Source organism: Oncorhynchus tshawytscha, linkage group LG02 (assembly GCF_018296145.1).
Source record: "Oncorhynchus tshawytscha isolate Ot180627B linkage group LG02, Otsh_v2.0, whole genome shotgun sequence".
In the NCBI taxonomy this organism is placed as follows: domain Eukaryota; kingdom Metazoa; phylum Chordata; class Actinopteri; order Salmoniformes; family Salmonidae; genus Oncorhynchus; species Oncorhynchus tshawytscha.
In genome coordinates this window covers 33,459,534-33,476,792 of record NC_056430.1, presented here as the reverse complement: position 1 = coordinate 33,476,792, position 17,259 = coordinate 33,459,534, and the positions used below count along the sequence as shown (strand labels likewise).

Sequence of the window (17,259 nt, the reverse complement as noted above, 5' to 3'; positions counted from 1 at the left end):
TGTCAGGTTGGATGGGGAGCATTGCTGCACCGCTATTTTCAGGTTTCTCCAGAGCTGTTCGATTGCGTTCAAGTCCGGGCTCTTGCTGGGCCACTCAAGGACATTCAGAGACTTGCCCCAAAGCCACTCCTGCATTGTCTTCGCTGTGTGCTTAGGATCGCTCTCTTGTTGGAAGGTGAACCTTCGCCCCGGTCTGAGGTCCTGAGCGCAATGGAGCAGGATTTCATCAAGGATCTCTCTCTACTCTGCTCTGTTCTTCTTTGCCTCGATCCTGACTAGTCTCCCAGTCCCTGCCGCTGAAAAACATCCCCCACAGCATGATGCTGCCACCACCATGTTTCACCGTAGGGATTGTGCCAGGTTTCCTCCAGATGTGATGCTTGGCATTCAGGCCAAAGAGTTCAATCTTGGTTTCATCAGACCAGAGTATATTGTTTTTCATGGTCTGAGAGTCTTAAGGTGCCTTTTGGCAAACTCCAAGCTGGCTGTCATGTGCCTTTTACTGAGGAGTGGCTTCCGTCTGGCCAGTCTACCATAAAGAACTGATTGGTGGAGTCCTGCAGAGATGGTTGTCCTTCTAGAAGTTTCTCCCATCTCCACAAAGGAGCTTTCTCAGAGTGACCATCGGGTTCTTGGTCACCTCCCTGACCAAGGTCCTTCTCCCCCGATTGCTCAGTTTGGCTGGGCGACCAGCTGTAGGAAGAGTCTTGGTGGTTCCAAACTTCTTCAATTTAAGAATGATGGAGGCCACTGTGTTGTTGGGGACCTTCAATGCTGCAGAAATGTTTTGGTGCCCTTCCACAGATCTGTGCCTCCACACAATCCTCTCTGAGTTATACGGAAAATTCCTTCGACCTCATGGCTTTGTTTTTGCTCTGACATGACCTGTCAACTGTGGGATCTTATATAGACAGGTGTGTGCCTTTCCAAATCATGTCCAATCAATTGAATTTATCACAGGTGGACTCCAATCAAGTTGCAGTAACATCTCAATGATGATCAATGGAAACAGGATGCACCTGAGCTCAATTTTGAGTCTCATAGGAAAGGGTCTGAATACTTATGTAAATAAGATGTTTTTGTTTTTTATATTTAATACATTTGCTAAAATAAAAAAGTTACTGTTTTCGCTTGGTTATTATGGGGAATTGTGTGTAGATTGCTGAAGGGAAAAAAACAACTTAATCCATTTTAGAATTAGGCTGTAATGTAACAAACTGTGGAAAATGTCAAGGGGCCTGAATACTTTCTGAAGGACATAAAAAAACTTTTTTTTTAAACCAGGAAATCAGCTCCAAGTGAATGAAATATAAGAAATCTGTTCCAAAGTATTCCCACGCATAATAAAGGGGCAAGAGGCGACCGTATACAAATGTAAGCAAGGTTTGAAATGATTATGTTTTAGTCAAAACATTATATTTGGCTTCTTGCAGTCAATTTGCAGCCTACAAATGATTTGTCATTATGGTCCGGCCCCCCGACCATCCACTCAAGAAAGAATCTAGTTGGCTGAATGGCTGAATCTAGTTGATGATCCCTGTCCTACAGTGTTAAAACAACACCTCAAAACAAGTCACTGTAAGACCACAGGTGTTAATTCCCTAACACTATGAACAGCATCAGCTCTAAGAAAGTGTTCATTTAAGTCTGAATTTGCAACACCCTTGATGTTAGGGACTCAACACTCTTGGGGTGTTAGTTTATCAACACTGAAAGTGTTAGTTTAACACTATTTCGGTGGGTCATATTATACACACTAAGAAAGTGTTCAATTGAACAATGTGGGTATTAAAATTGTAATCTAAAATTTGCAGTGCACCAATATGTCACCTTAATGCTGGGGTGTCAAACAAATTTTGCACCAGGGGCCGCATCCAGTCTTCAACGAGGTACAGAGGGCTGCACTGATTTTTGGACACTGTCAAGAAACTATATGACAGCTGGACACTGTCAAGAAACTGTATGAATATAGGTCCATTATAATTTCTACACAGTTTCCATTTGGTTTTAGTCATTTTTAAGTATATTGATTTTTTTACTCAAACCACCTGCAGGCCGGATTGGACCCCCTTGACCAGATCGTATGTTTGACACCCCTGCGTTAATGTGAACTGAACATCTTTTGGATGCTTGTGATGCAACAACATGCAACAGCATCACTAATTTAGAGGATTCCCAGAGACCTGTGTATCAAAACACACTTGTGTTTAACTCCCATACACCTCCAGAATAGTAAACATGGCTACTATACTGCATTGCTGAGGGCAACACATCATAGAGCTAACGGAATACTGAGATTGCATCTCCCAATCTTCTTTCTGATTACCTGCCTGGAAGGAAGAGTGATGAGTCCAAAATGTTCTGAAAATTAATCATCCGGGGAGGTCTGTATAATACCTTAGGTAGCCATCCAAAGCAAACTATGACCTGCCAAAATGAATTGATATATGCATTCCTCAATGATGAACTAATTCCTACTGTATGTGACTGAACATGTAAGCACAACTTCCAAGCAGTCTCCACCAGTCCTGCGGCCCCACGGTCTCCTTTATGGCATGTGCAATATGATGACTATAATGCTTAATGATGATTATAGGGATAGGGTGTGTGTGTGTGTGTGTGTGTGTGTGTGTGTGTGTGTGTGTGTGACTGACCACTGTGTGGTCAAGGCAGCAAGGGACCCTCCCTTAGGAACAGTTCTAAATCCCTCATCCCTAGGGAGTAGTAAACACACACAACGGGGACACAGTAATCAAAAAGACTAGTGCTCTGTATAAGAGGTGGCAGGGATCCCTAATATTACAACCGGGAGCATCTATCTACTTCAGTGGTTCACTCTCATACAGTACACACATAACCCACCACACATTCAAAAAATGAATGTTACAAGTGTGTTGTATGTTACATGAATATTACAAGTGTGTTACCAGTGCAAACTATACACCTTGAGATCTAAGGCAGATGTATAAGTTAACTCAAATTTACCCATACCTTTCAGGCTCTTGCTCAGGCGACTGAGCTTTTCTCTCAAACCCAGGGAAGCTACTCATATCCACGTAACCATCAGTGTCATTGGCAGAGGACAGCACCCGACTCGTGTGGTCAAAGAACTCTGCAAAGGTCCCAGGTCGTACAGGCCTCCGGGAAGGGATCTGGATGTTCTCATAGTCAGAGCTGAGGGTCTGGGCAGGGATATTCTCGTAGTCTGACATGTCAGTGTTGGGAAAGGAGATGGAGCGGGGCTTGGTCAGAGGGAGGGGGGTGTAGGGGGCGCGGGAGCGGTCCTCAAAGGACTCCACCCGTGCCACACTGCGGTTGAGGAAGGCCACGGAACCCCCTTTTCTCTTCCCATCCTTATAGAACAGGAAGGTGGAGGGGGAGTCCGGAGACCGCTGGGGCTTACTGACCATCCGGGACTTGAGTTGCGGGGAGCTGCCTGTGCTGCGCCTCTCTAAATCAAGGACCCTGGCAGGGCCGTGGTGGCTGGACTCAGGGGAGGACCTGGAGGAGGACACATTGACGTCCACCAGCAGCTTGCTCTCTGTCTTCCTCCTGAACTTCAGCATCAGGAAGCGCTTGAAGGAGGACTTCTTCTTTTTCTGCCTGTCTGGGGAGTCCCCCTCGATGAACAGGGATGGAGAGCTCTTGGTGATGGGCTTCTTGGTGATGTATGCTAGCTCAAAGGGAGGAGGGATGTCCACCATTGAAGTAGGGGTGGACAGGCCGCTGGAGGGCAGGGGACTTTGCTGGGTGAAGCTTCCAGAAGAGCCCATAACACAGGGCAGGGAGAGGCTGTCCTCCCTCCTCTCCCCTGGGGAACCCTGGCCCTCCCTGTACACACACAGGGGCAGGTCCCGTCCCTCCATGGAGAAGGAGCGGGGGTACAGGAGAAAGCGATGTTGTTTGGATGAGCTCTTGGCCCAGGTTGAGTTTAACATGGGACTGCTGCTCAGCGTGGGTCCGCTCCGGTCCAATTCCACCTCGCAGTAGTTCTGAAGGTGGAACTCGGAGCCCGCCTCCTCAGGAACCGTATCAGGCACGTAACCAGGCACTTTCCCTGACAACGACCGGGACCTGGTCACAATGGATTTTCTGTCAAAAGGCAGGAAATTCTCCCCCTCTGAGTCCAGGCCTGCCTCTTCGTAGACATGCTCATCACTAAGGTTACCTTCTATGTCGGTTGTCTCATCCAGGTAGGGAATGATGTGGCCCTCAAGGTCCTCCTCATCCCTGAACACATCAGAGTCATCTGGGGAGCGCAGCTGGCTGTCAGAGAACGATGAGGCCTGGGAGGTGTCTGTGTCCGCTGGCACAGAGATGGACACCAGCCTGAAACGGGGCTGGTTGTTACTCTGGTCCAAGAAAGCCTCCACCCTCTGGACTACAGGCATCCTTCTCTGACATGAACCTGTCATGTTCTCCCTGTCGTCATCATCGTCATCATCATCATCTCCTATCTCGACGTAGTCCTCAGAAGAGACACACTCAATATGACCCATGTCCTCACACAGGGAGTCATCATCACCTATGGCTGCGTACTCACTGGGCTCCGTGGTCTCTGTTGTGACCAGTGAAGATTCTTCCAGTGTGCTCTCACTCTCTGCTGATCCGTCACCTTTGCCCTCTGCAGGGCTCTGCTCTGGATCCACAATGTCCTCAGTTGAGATGTAGTAGGGTTCCAGGTTAGGGTCAACTGCTTCCTCCTCTGTGTTGAAAAGTTGTTTTGCTTTATGTTTGCTGTGTTGGCGCTCACCCTCTTCCATACTGTACTGAACAGTCATGGGCTCTTCATCAATTATGGAATATGGTTGATACCTTTGTGCTCTCTCCTCTGAGGGACCAATGACATCATATCCAAAGTCCTCCTGTAGGACATTGGTAGGAGTACCAGGGTAAGGTGAGGATTCCTCTACTTCCCCTTCATCCTCCTCCTTGAAGGATGAAGGCTCTTGGGTAACAAGGTCCTCCTCTACATTGTCTTTGACGAGGAGATCTATGTGTTCCTCAGAGAGAGATTCTGTTTCTGTATCTGCTGTGGTATCAGCTGCTTCTTCTTCTGCTTCTTCTTCCTCTATTTGGTGCTCTGCCTCCACATTCTCCTTTTTTTCTTTCCCAGGCCAAGTTTCACGGAAGTAGCATGCTGCCTCCTCCTCCTCAATGCTGGTGATAGAGAAGCCATCTGTGTCGGCCAGCGCCTCGCCAGCATAGCAGCCCTCTGTGTCAATCTCATCAGTGATGTCCGTGTCGATTACCTCCACCGAGTCCACTGAATAAATTGTGAAGCCAGCATCACTGACCCCCAGTGTGTCCAGAGAATCCACCTCCTCTGCCTGAACACTGTCAGTTAACCTCCAGTCCTCCTCTTTCTCCTGCATCATCTCCTCCTCCTCCTCCTCCGGTTCCATCTGCTCTTCATAACCATTCTCAGGATCGTTGACCCCTGAACTGAGAGAGTATGAGTCATACTGAGGTTCCACTGGCTCCTCCTCCTCTAGCCCCTTCCCTCCACTCAGACAGTCCTCTGGCTCGTTCTCCTGGTCCAGGTCCTCATCTGAGGACAGCAGGTCCCCGTTGGTGCACCCCTCCTGGGCGTTGTTGCAGAGCGGGGAGGAGTCGCGCTCCTCAGGGTCATGTCGTACTGTGGGTTTGGGGGCGATGGGAGGTTTGGGGCCCCTGGCTAAGGAGCAGGGCCGGGACATGAGGGGGGAAGGAAGCTTGAAGGTAAGATGACTCACAAGTTTTGGTTTAGGAGCAAGAGGAGGCTTCTTAAAATCTGAAAAGAAAACAAAAGACATCATCATGAGCTACTACTAGATATATCCAAACAAGATAATGGATTATTCAAAACTTACAGAGCAGAAAAATTGTGAGGTTAGCGGTCTGCACAAAAAAACAAATGTTATGGTTAAACTCAAATATATTGATTCTTAAAAAAACATTCTTCATGGATTTTGTTTTTTAAATGGTATTATATGTATTAATGATATTATGAATATAAATGGAGGAGTTATGTCACATATGCAGTTAGCAAAAATATATGGGAATATCTCCTCAATCTAAATTTACAACCAATTGATTGCAGCACTACCACAAAAAATGGAGGAGGCAAGTGGATAAGGGAGAAGGTAAGGAACTTATCTGCCTGCCATATATTACAGATACAAATTGGCTGAAAGGTACTGGCATAAATAGAAAAATATACCAGTTTCATCTGAGGACAACAATGTTGACAGCTGAGCCATACAGGTTGCAAAGTAAATGGGAGGTTTTTGATGTACCAATTCCATGGCACATGGTTTTGAACCGGTACAAAAATATACCCTTGACTCAACAATTACAGTTTGTCAATTTAAATTATTATATAAAATTCTTGCCACCAAAAGAATGCTATATACAGTTGAAGTCGGAAGTTTACATACACCTTAGCCAAATACATTTAAACTCAGTTTTTCACAATTCCTTTAATCCTAGTAAAAATTCCCTGTCTTAGGTCAGTTAGGATCACCACTTAATTTTAAGAATGTGAAATGTCAGAATGATAGTAGAGAGAATGATTTATTTCAGTTTTTATTTCTTTCATCACATTCCCAGTGGGTCAGAAGTGTACATACACTCAATTAGTATTTGGTAGCATTGCCTTTAATTGTTTAACTTGGGTCAAATGTTTCAGGTAGCCTTCTACAAGCTTCCCACAATAAGTTGGGTGAATTTTGGCACATTCCTCCTCACAGAGCTGGTGTACCTGAGTCAGGTTTGTAGGCCTCCTTGCTCGCACACGCTATTTCAGTTCTGCCCACACATTTTCTGAAGGTTTGATGTCAGGGCTTTGTGATGGCCACTCCAATACCTTGACTTTGTTGTCCTTAAGCCATTTTGGACTTTGGATGTATGCTTGGGGTCATTGTCCATTTGGAAGACCCATTTGCGACCAAGCTTTAACTTCCTGACTGATGTCTTGAGATGTTGCTTCAATATATCCACATAATTACACTTCCTCATGACACCATCTATTTTGTGAAGTGCATCAGTCCCTCCTGCAGCAAAGCACCCCCACAACATGATTCTGCCACCCCCCTGATTCACGGTTGGGATGATGTGCTTTGGCTTGCAAGCATACCCAAACATAACGTTCCTCCAAACATAACGATGTTCATTATGGCCAAACAGTTCTATTTTTGTTTCATCAGACCAGAGAACATTTCTCCAAAGTACGATCTTTGTCCCCATGTGCAGTTGCAAACCGTAGTCTGGCTTTTTATTGCGGTTTTGGAGCAGTGACTTCTTCCTTGCTGAGCGGCCTTTCAGGTTATGTCGATATAGGACTCTATAGATACTAGATAGATACTGTTGTACCTGTTTCCTCCAGCATCTTCACAAGGTCCTTTGCTGTTATTCTGGGATTGATTTGCACTTTTCCACCAAAGTACGTTCATCTCTAGGAGACAGAACGCATCTCCTTCCTGAGCGGTATGACGGCTGCGTGGTCCCATGGTGTTTATACTTGCGTACTATTGTTTGTACAGATGAACATTGTACCTTCAGGCGTTTGGAAATTGCTCCCAAGGATGAACCAGACTTGTGAAGGTCAACAATTTTGTATCTGAGGTCTTGGCTGATTTCTTTTGATTTTCCCATGATTTCAAGCAAAGAGGCACTAGGTTTGAAGGTAGGCCTTGAAATACATCCGCAGGTACACCTCCAATTGACTCAAATTATGTCAATTAGCCTATCAGAAGCTTCTAAAGCCATGACATCATTTTCTGGAATTTTCCAAGCTGTTTAAAGGCACAGTCGACTTAGTGTATGTTAACTTCTGACCCACTGGATCTGTGATACAGTGAATTATAAGTGAAATAATCTGTCTGTAAACAATTGTTGGAAAAATGAATTGTGTCATGTACAAAGTAGATGTCCTAACCGACTTGCCAAAACTATAGTTTGTTTACAAGAAATGTGTGGTGTGGTTGAAAAATGAGTTTTAATGACTCCAACCTAAGTGTATGTAAACTTCCAACTTTAACTTTATATTTCAAAGCGCACAATACACACAATGCCCCATAAAGATAAACTGTACGTATAAAAGTTTGTGCATAAAATAACATATGCGCAGAACATAATCCGGATCCGTAACTTGAGAAAGAAGTTTCCAGAGGGGCTTCAAATGGGGATTCCCTAAAGTCTACTGATTACAATGATAAATAATATGACATTCTGTATTTTGTCCATTTCAAGCAATGTGACAAGAAACCTTACTTAATTCCATGTACTTAGAATGTTGAAAATTGAACCATGGACATGAAACCATTCCAATAGAACTCTACCATTTTTAATAGGATGTATAGTACGTAATACTTAGGCTACGATTACTTATTATGCAAGCACTGTTCTAGTTCGTGCTATCATTCTAATCCACAGATATCATACAATATTTTGAAATCATTATGAGCATGCTGAAATGTTATCATCTCAATGGAGGGATCAAAATATCAACAACAATCTGTGATTTAGACAGCATTTTTAAACATTCAAAAACATACATGATCCATTTGATTGTGTTTTCCACACTACCTGGAACATTTTAAGCCATCATTAGGCTTAATATATCATTTACTACTGAAGTTATGGCCAATTCAAATTACTGAACAGTAATTTGAGGGCACATTTCTACCATATTTTTGCAAAAAGTTTAAGGACAGATATACAGTATATGGCATAGTTGGGTTATTTTATTGTGCTCTCCTCACCACTTAAAACATTTAAAGATATCATTGGGTTGTATGTACCAGTTATTTATGGCAATATGGCAATGTGAATCCTGTCCAATTAGAACCAATGCAGCTGGTTGGCGGTCATTTTGGAAAATTGGTCCAGTATAATAGGTTAAATCTGCATTGGCACAGAAAGCTGCTGAGGGGAGGATGGCTCATATAAATGTCTGGAACGGAGCAAATAGAATTGCATCAAACACATGGAAACTGTTGGATACATGTAGCCGCGGAACTAAATATCCCTATCCTTTGCATGGTAACATTAATTTGCACTAAATATTTAATGTCAAATGAAATAATGACCCAACACATGTTTTTAATTTAAAATATCAAAGACACACCTTTATTGAATTGTTGCATGTTTGCGTATATTAATTCTAAGTTGAGTGCATGCTCGTTGATTTATATTTGCAACTTTATTAACAATCTGTTTTCATTTTTTTTACCATTTCAGCTCTTTTCTGGTGCCTTGTCTACAGCTTGGTGGCCAGGTGTGCTTGTTAGAGGGCGTGCTGCTAATTGGCACATTCTATTATCCTGACATGGAAGGGTGCGTCAGGGAGATTCCCCCTACATCCAGCATAGGGAAAACGGATTTCCCCAGTTTAAAATATGCTAGAATTTTCTATTTAAAATTGATATACTGTATTTACAACTAATCATGTTAATGCTTAAAATCATGTTAATGCTAAAAATGTAAGGAATAGATCCTTAATCATTTACGTGTATCTTTGTAGCCTACCTGCCTGAGAAATTTGGAACTGGCCATTCACTTTATATTCTATGTGCTAACCTTATGGCTTCAGTTAACCCTGAGAGTTGCGCCTGTTCAGCGATGTAGACCGCAGTTATACATTTAGAACAGTTTTACGTTGATATTTTACATACCCTAAAGTACTGTTTTTATGCACTATGGTTTTTGAATTCTCTTACTTTGTATACAACTTAAAGTTTGGGAAAATAAAACCGCTAATATTTTCACCCCTACCAAGTTGTCTTTCGTTGCCTCCTTGTTCATCCCCTTCATATGGCGGCAGCGGTGGGATGGCCAGTAGAGGGCACTAGAGCTTTAAAGGACTTTTTTAACCCTCTTAACCAAAAACCAAGATGACCAACAAAGGACAAGCCAGGGTGAGGACCACTGAATATCCAGAAGAAGACTGTTGCAGGACCATTAGCCATGGTATATTGGCCATATACCACACATCTGGCCTTATTGCTTAATTGTATAACACTAACACTGTGAAAGTGTGAAAAAATGTGATCAGTGGTATTTCTTGATAGTTGCTGGTTGAAAATACAATCTAGTATTCGAATGTACCAGAGACTACCAAAATAGAGCATGTTCGACAAAACAAAAATCTTAACCACCCCACACTGGCTTCCCAGACGCAAATATGCTTTTGTAGGATAGCCAGAGGCAAAGTCATTATCTGCCCGGTGATTGGGTGAGCCTTCTTGGGTGTGTGACATCACTCCGAGCCCTTACCAAAACACAAAAGACATTGCAGACATTTTATCTTGCTTCGAATCTAAAACCAGTAGTAACCAACAACTTTAAGGACAGTTATCCTAAAATGAAAATACATATCTAATATTCCCGCATGCCAATAACATTGTCGCAAAGGAGGGCTTGCTAGCTAGCTACAAGGTTTGAGTTATCTCAGCTGTTTTCTTATGAAACAGTGCAGCTAGCTAACCAGAGGCAGCCGGAGAGAGGAGCCGGCGATATGAGGGAACACGGTTGGCAAGGAAGCCGGAGAGTCAGCCCCAAAAATGTATTGGGGGCTCACAGGGAGTAGGGCTACGCCAGGTAGGAGACCTGCGCAAACTCCCTGTGCTACCAGGGGGCTAGAGAGACCGGGCAGGCACCGTGTTATGCAGTGGTGCGCACGGTGTCCCCAGTGCGGGTGCATAGCCCGGTGCGGTATATTCCAGCTCCGCGTATCGGCCGGGCTAGATTGAGCGTCGAGCCAAATGCCATGAAGCCGGCTCTACGCATCTGGTCCCCAGTGCGTCTCCTTGGGCCAGCTTACATGGCACCAGCCTTGCGCTCGGTGTCTCCGGTTCGCCTGCATAGCCCAGTGCGGGCTATTCCACCTCGCCACACTGGCAGGGCGACCGAGCGTATTCAACCAGGTAAGGTTGGGCAGGCTCGGTGCTCAAGAGCTCCAGTGCGCCTGCACGGTCCGTTCTATCCAGTACCACCTCCACACCCCAGCCCTCCGGTAGCAGCTCCCCGCACCAGGCTTCCTGTGCGTGTTCTCGGTCCAGTACCACCAGTGCCAGCACCACGCATCAGGCCTACAGTGCGCCTCGCCTCTCCAGCGCTGCCAGAGCCTTCCTCCTCTCCTGCGCTGTCGGAGTCTCCCGTCTGTTCAGCGCTACCAGAGCCTTCCGCCTCTACAGCGTTGCCGGAGTCTCCTGCCTGTTTAGCGCAGCCAGAGCTGCCAGTCTGCATGGAGCAGCCAGAGCTGCCAGTCTGCATGGAGCAGCCAGAGCTTGCCAGTCTGCATGGAGCAGCCAGAGCTTGCCAGTCTGCATGGGGCAGCCAGAGCTCGCCAGTCTGCATGGAGCAGCCAGAGCTTGCCAGTCTGCATGGAGCAGCCAGAGCTTGCCAGTCTGCATGGAGCAGCCAGAGCCTGCCAGTCTGCATGGAGCAGCCAGAGCTTGCCAGTCTGCATGGAGCAGCCAGAGCTTGCCAGTCTGCATGGAGCAGCCAGAGCTTGCCAGTCTGCATGGAGCAGCCAGAGCTGTCAGTCTGCATGGAGCTGCCAGAGCTGTCAGTCTCTGCATGGAGAGCAGCCGGAGATGCCAGTCTGCAAGGAGCTGCCATGCCAGAGCTGCCAGCTGCATGGAGCTGCCAGAGCCGCCAGCATGGAGCAGCCAGAGCCGCCAGTCAGCATGGAGCAGCCAGAGCCGCCAGTCAGCATGGAGCAGCCAGAGCCGCCAGTCAGCATGGGCAGCCAGAGCCGCCAGTCAGCATGGAGCAGCCAGAGCCGCCAGTCAGCATGGAGCAGCCAGAGCCGCCAGTCAGCATGGAGCAGTCAGCATGGAGCAGCCAGAGCCGCCAGTCAGCATGGAGCAGCCAGAGCCGCCAGTCAGCATGGAGCCAGAGCCTCAGTCTGCCAGATCCGCCAGTCAGCCAGACTCTTCCAGATCCGCCAGTCAGCCAGACTCTTCCAGATCTGCCAGTCAGCCAGACTCTTCCAGATCTGCCAGTCAGCCAGACTCTTCCAGATCCGCCAGTCTGCCAGACTCTTCCAGATCTGCCAGTCAGCCAGACTCTTCCAGATCCGCCAGTCAGCCAGACTCTTCCAGATCCGCCAGTCAGCCAGACTCTTCCAGATCCACCAGTCAGCCAGACTCTTCCAGATCCGCCAGTCAGCCAGGATCCGCCAGTCAGCCAGACTCTTCTAGATCCGCCAGTCTGCCAGACTCTTCCAGATCCGCCAGTCAGCCAGACTCTTCCAGATCCGCCAGTCAGCCAGACTCTTCCAGATCCGACAGTCAGCCAGACTCTTCCAGATCCAACAGTCAGCCAGACTCTTCCAGATCTGCCAGTCAGCCAGGATCCGCCAGTCAGCCAGACTCTTCCAGATCTGCCAGTCAGCCAGGATCCGCCAGTCAGCCAGACTCTTCCAGATCTGCCAGTCAGCCAGGATCCGCCAGTCAGCCAGACTCTTCTAGATCCACCAGTCTGCCAGACTCTTCCAGATCCGCCAGTCTGCCAGACTCTTCCAGATCCGCCAGTCTGCCAGACTCTTCCAGATCCACCAGTCTGCCAGACTCTTCCAGATCCGCCAGTCTGCCAGACTCTTCCAGATCCGCCAGTCAGCCAGACTCTTCCAGATCCGCCAGTCAGCCAGACTCTTCCAGATCCGACAGTCAGCCAGACTCTTCCAGATCCAACAGTCAGCCAGACTCTTCCAGATCTGCCAGTCAGCCAGGATCCGCCAGATCTGCCAGTCAGCCAGGATCCGCCAGTCAGCCAGACTCTTCTAGATCCGCCAGTCTGCCAGACTCTTCCAGATCTGCCAGTCAGCCAGGATCCGCCAGTCAGCCAGACTCTTCCAGATCTGCCAGTCAGCCAGGATCCGCCAGTCAGCCAGACTCTTCTAGATCCACCAGTCTGCCAGACTCTTCCAGATCCAGACTCTTCCAGATCCGCCAGTCTGCCAGACTCTTCCAGATCCGCCAGTCTGCCAGACTCTTCCAGATCCGCCAGTCTGCCAGACTCTTCCAGATCCGCCAGTCTGCCAGACTCTTCCAGATCCGCCAGTCTGCCAGACTCTTCAGATCCGCCAGTCTGCCAGACTCTTCCAGATCCGCCAGTCAGCCAGACTCTTCCAGATCCGCCAGTCAGCCAGACTCTTCCAGATCCGCCAGTCAGCCAGACTCTTCCAGATCCGCCAGTCAGCCAGACTCTTCCAGATCTGCCAGTCAGCCAGGATCCGCCAGTCAGCCAGACTCTTCTAGATCCGCCAGTCTGCCAGACTCTTCCAGATCCGCCAGTCAGCCAGACTCTTCCAGACTCTTCCAGCCAGTCAGCCAGACTCTTCCAGATCCGCCAGTCAGCCAGACTCTTCCAGATCCGACAGTCAGCCAGACTCTTCCAGATCCAACAGTCAGCCAGACTCTTCCAGATCTGCCAGTCAGCCAGGATCCGCCAGTCAGCCAGACTCTTCCAGATCTGCCAGTCAGCCAGGATCCGCCAGTCAGCCAGACTCTTCTAGATCCGCCAGTCTGCCAGACTCTTCCAGATCCGCCAGTCTGCCAGACTCTTCCAGATCCGCCAGTCTGCCAGACTCTTCCAGATCCGCCAGTCAGCCAGGATCTGCCAGAGCCTTCCTCCTCTCCTGTGCTGTCGGAGTCTGAAGAGCCCCTTTGTCCCGAGCTGCCCCTCTGTCCCGAGCTGCCCCTCTGTCCCGAGCTGCCCCTCTGTCCCGTGTTATTAAGTAGGGTTGCCGTGGCTAGGAGGTCACGGAAGCGGACAAGGTGGAGGAAGACTACGGTGAAGTGGGGTCCACGTCCCACGCCAGAGCCGCCACCATGGACAGACGCCCACCCGGACCCTCCCTATTGTTTTGAGGTGCGTCCGGGAGTCCGCACCTTAGGGGGGGGTTCTGTCACGCCCTGGTTGAAGTATTTTGTGTTTATCTTCATTTATTTGGTCAGGCCAGGGTGTGGCATGGGTTTTTGTATGTGGTGTGTATGTATTGGGATTGTAGCTTAGTGGGGTGTTCTAGTTAAGTCTATGGCTGTCTGAAGTGGTTCTCAATCAGAGGCAGGTGTTTATTGTTGTCTCTGATTGGGAACCATATTTAGGCAGCCATATTCTTTGAGTGTTTGGTGGGTGATTGTCCTTAGTGTCCTTGTTCCTGTCTCTGTGTTAGTTTACACAAGTATAGGCTGTTTCGGTTTTCATTACGTTCATTACGTTCTTTGTTTTGTAGTGTTTATAATTGATTCGTGTTTTACGTTTGTTTATTAAACATGGATCGAAATCTACACGCTGCATTTTGGTCCGACTCTCCTTCACCACAAGAGAACTGTTACAGCTAGCTAATAGTTAGCTTATCGTGGACACCAAACGACAGCACTAGCTAGACTTGGGAGCTCATGGGCACACAGGCTACAGTACAGGCTACAATAGTAAACTAGTTAAAGATAACACCATGGGAAACAATAATTGGCTAGTTTGTTTTCAGACAAATATGTTCAAGTCATAGTTAGTTTATCGACTGACCACCACATTTAGGATACCTAAATGACTTAAATGTAGCTAGCTAGCTCACTGGCCAGGCAGTAGCCATTACTATCCAATAAATTGTGGATTTTGTATTCTTTGATACATTTGGGATAACATCAAGCCACAGAAAGTTTGTGTAAATGTAAAAATAAGGATTAGTGGACTCCTCTTATGAATGATCGAACAGTGAAACTTAAATAGATTGGTGAGGCTTTCATTTATTTCCCAATGAATTAAGCTGAAGGTAGGTTTCTCAAGTCATTCGGTTCTTACTGTCTCAACCAATCACCCAAAATAACTTATGAATATTAATTACTTTGCCTCCGGCTATCCTACGAATTTAAATTTCGCTTCCCAGACTGCTTCCAATCATTAAAATGTTCCTTACTTAAAGGGGCAATCTGCAGTTGCTACATCCATTTTTTGTTTTCTAAATTAATTAATAAATGCCTCATAAGCTAAGTTCAACAGTCGTACCCCATCAGAACCCAAAATATACGCTTGGTTTACTCCAAATGTTTGTAAACAAAGTAAATATAAACAAGCACTGTATAGGCTCAAACATAGTTAAAACTATCATTTTCATCGCATGGATGTTCAGCCCTTCATCCATAGCTCAGTCTATGAATTTGAGAGTGGTTATATTTTTCCAGCCCCATCCCTCAGCTTTTAACCCGAAACAGGGGCAGAGAGGACCCTGCGTTATCATTTCAACTGCGGATTGTCCCCTTAAGGTATCTAGAATTAGTGTACCAAGTTTGATAATTTTATCATAAAATGCATGATTATTTCCCCTATCCGCTGGACTAGGGCACCTGGGAAGCGTATTGGCAGTGGACACTTTGCTCAGAGGGACACAAGTTAACACTAAAGGATTTACTCAAGGATTTCCCCAAGTCACTTTCTGCAATTCACCGGAGAGAAGCCCCTCTCATAGACTGTTTTTGCTCCTTTGAAGTTGTGAGTTTCAAGGGACAAAAAAACTAAAGACAAAATAAAACATATGGTCATATGATATATATATATGGTCAAACAGGACACAGAAGGGCATTACATAAGGACATTATATTACATTTATATGATCCAGTGGAGGCAGCTGAGGGAAGGACGGCTCATAATGGCTGGAACGACGTAAATGGAATGGCATCATGGAAACACATGGAAACCATGTGTTTGATGTATTTGAAACCATTCCACCAACTCCGCACCAGCCATTACCATGAGCCCATCCTCCCCAATTCAGGTGCCACCAGCCTCCTGTGATAAGATCTCCTCAACATAACCTGAGGAAAACAGCACCCCTGGCTGTACCTTGAAGAACCAATCAGATTCTCAACAAAGCAGCAATGTGACAAGCATCATACAGGCTTACTTAGTCCTTGTAAACTGTCCCCATAATTACAACAGAACAATGCCATTGACAAACTTGTCAAAAATCTATAATGCGCATTATCAAAAGAATATCTGGTGTCTATAAATTCATAATCACTCATGTGTTTCGATATTAGATAAATCGATTATCCTATATATTAGATATATTTTTAGACCACCAACAGTCATTTCCCTTAACACTACATCATAGAAAGCCTAACTACTGCACTGTGGTTGTTCACAGTTTCAGATATAGACTAAAGACCTAGTGACTCTTTTCACACTTGGGATTTCAATGATTGAAATGATAAGATTGGAATTGCATTACCAGTTCTATATCTAAACAACAATTTGACCTCTATTTGGCTAGCCAACCACGCCTATAGGCTATCCCAGTCTGTGGCATTTTGATCCCAGGTCTTGTCAACTTCCACAAATTGTAGGCAGCACAAGTATGTCCCCCTCCCTTCACACAGAGTCCCGTTCCCGTTTTGTTATGGGTAGGACACATTCTTACAGTCCTTTTTTTATCGGGATAAAACAACTCAGACAAATGAACAAATGTTGTCAAGACCTAGGGCCTATTTGATTAGTAGGCTACATTTGTTCAAATCGAAATGCTCTCATACCTGTATCCATTTTCAGGAACCATCCGCGCGAGCATCCAAACCATTTATCGTTCATTAATCCTTGTGAGAAAGCAACATCCCGTAGGCTATATTCCAGACCACACGTATTCCGAGAAACAGAAAGAAAAGCTATTCAAAGACCAGAAAGGGAAAAACAATAACCTCAGTTTTATGTCATTTTTATTGTGTCAAGTTACTTTCCAGCTGTAGCGGTCCTCGATTGGTGGCGCGTGCATATGTGGTGAGAGTCGCGACTGAACATATGCTGGAGACTGGGAACTGAGCGCAGGAGGAGTTCCCTGGCGTTTCCTGAGGAGGAACCCACTGGTCACAAACTGGTTGAATCAACGTTGTTTCAACGTAATTTGTCAACGTATTGTGACATGGAATCTACGTGGAAAATGCATTGGATTTTAATGGCAACTGTTGTTTTGAGGGTGAAATTTCATCATGGTAACCTAATTTTAACATAGACAAACCTTGTATAAATTGTTGAATGTGTACCTTTAAAACAACATCAAATCTTTAACATTATATCCACAATCATAAAAATAAACAATCAATTGGACAGCACCTCCGACTGGAGAATTTATCTATGTGCAGCTCCACTTTGGTCTCCCATCCAGGGTTTTAAACAATCCCTGTTTAGCTATGATATTACCAATGTGATATCATAAAAATGATTGTTGAGAGTTCTCCACCAGTCTTGGGGAGATAGTCAGCAGGTAGCTGACTAGTG

General features: G+C 46.2%; 1 protein-coding gene across 3 annotated transcripts in view; it reads right to left on the bottom strand.

The window, feature by feature from the left end:
- Positions 1 to 16,762, bottom strand: part of LOC112262872 (FYVE, RhoGEF and PH domain-containing protein 5) — a 65,705-nt gene extending 48,943 nt beyond the window's left edge. For all 3 annotated transcript variants that reach the window (XM_042297080.1, XM_042297092.1, XM_042297087.1), the window contains exons 1-2: positions 16,521 to 16,762; positions 2,992 to 5,773 (exon numbers count right to left, since the gene is read on the bottom strand). In XM_042297080.1, the coding sequence (XP_042153014.1) occupies positions 2,992 to 5,773; positions 16,521 to 16,575 (2,837 nt within the window). In that variant the 5' untranslated portion in view covers positions 16,576 to 16,762. The remainder of the gene's footprint in view (positions 1 to 2,991; positions 5,774 to 16,520) is intronic.
- Positions 16,763 to 17,259: the final 497 nt, after the last annotated feature.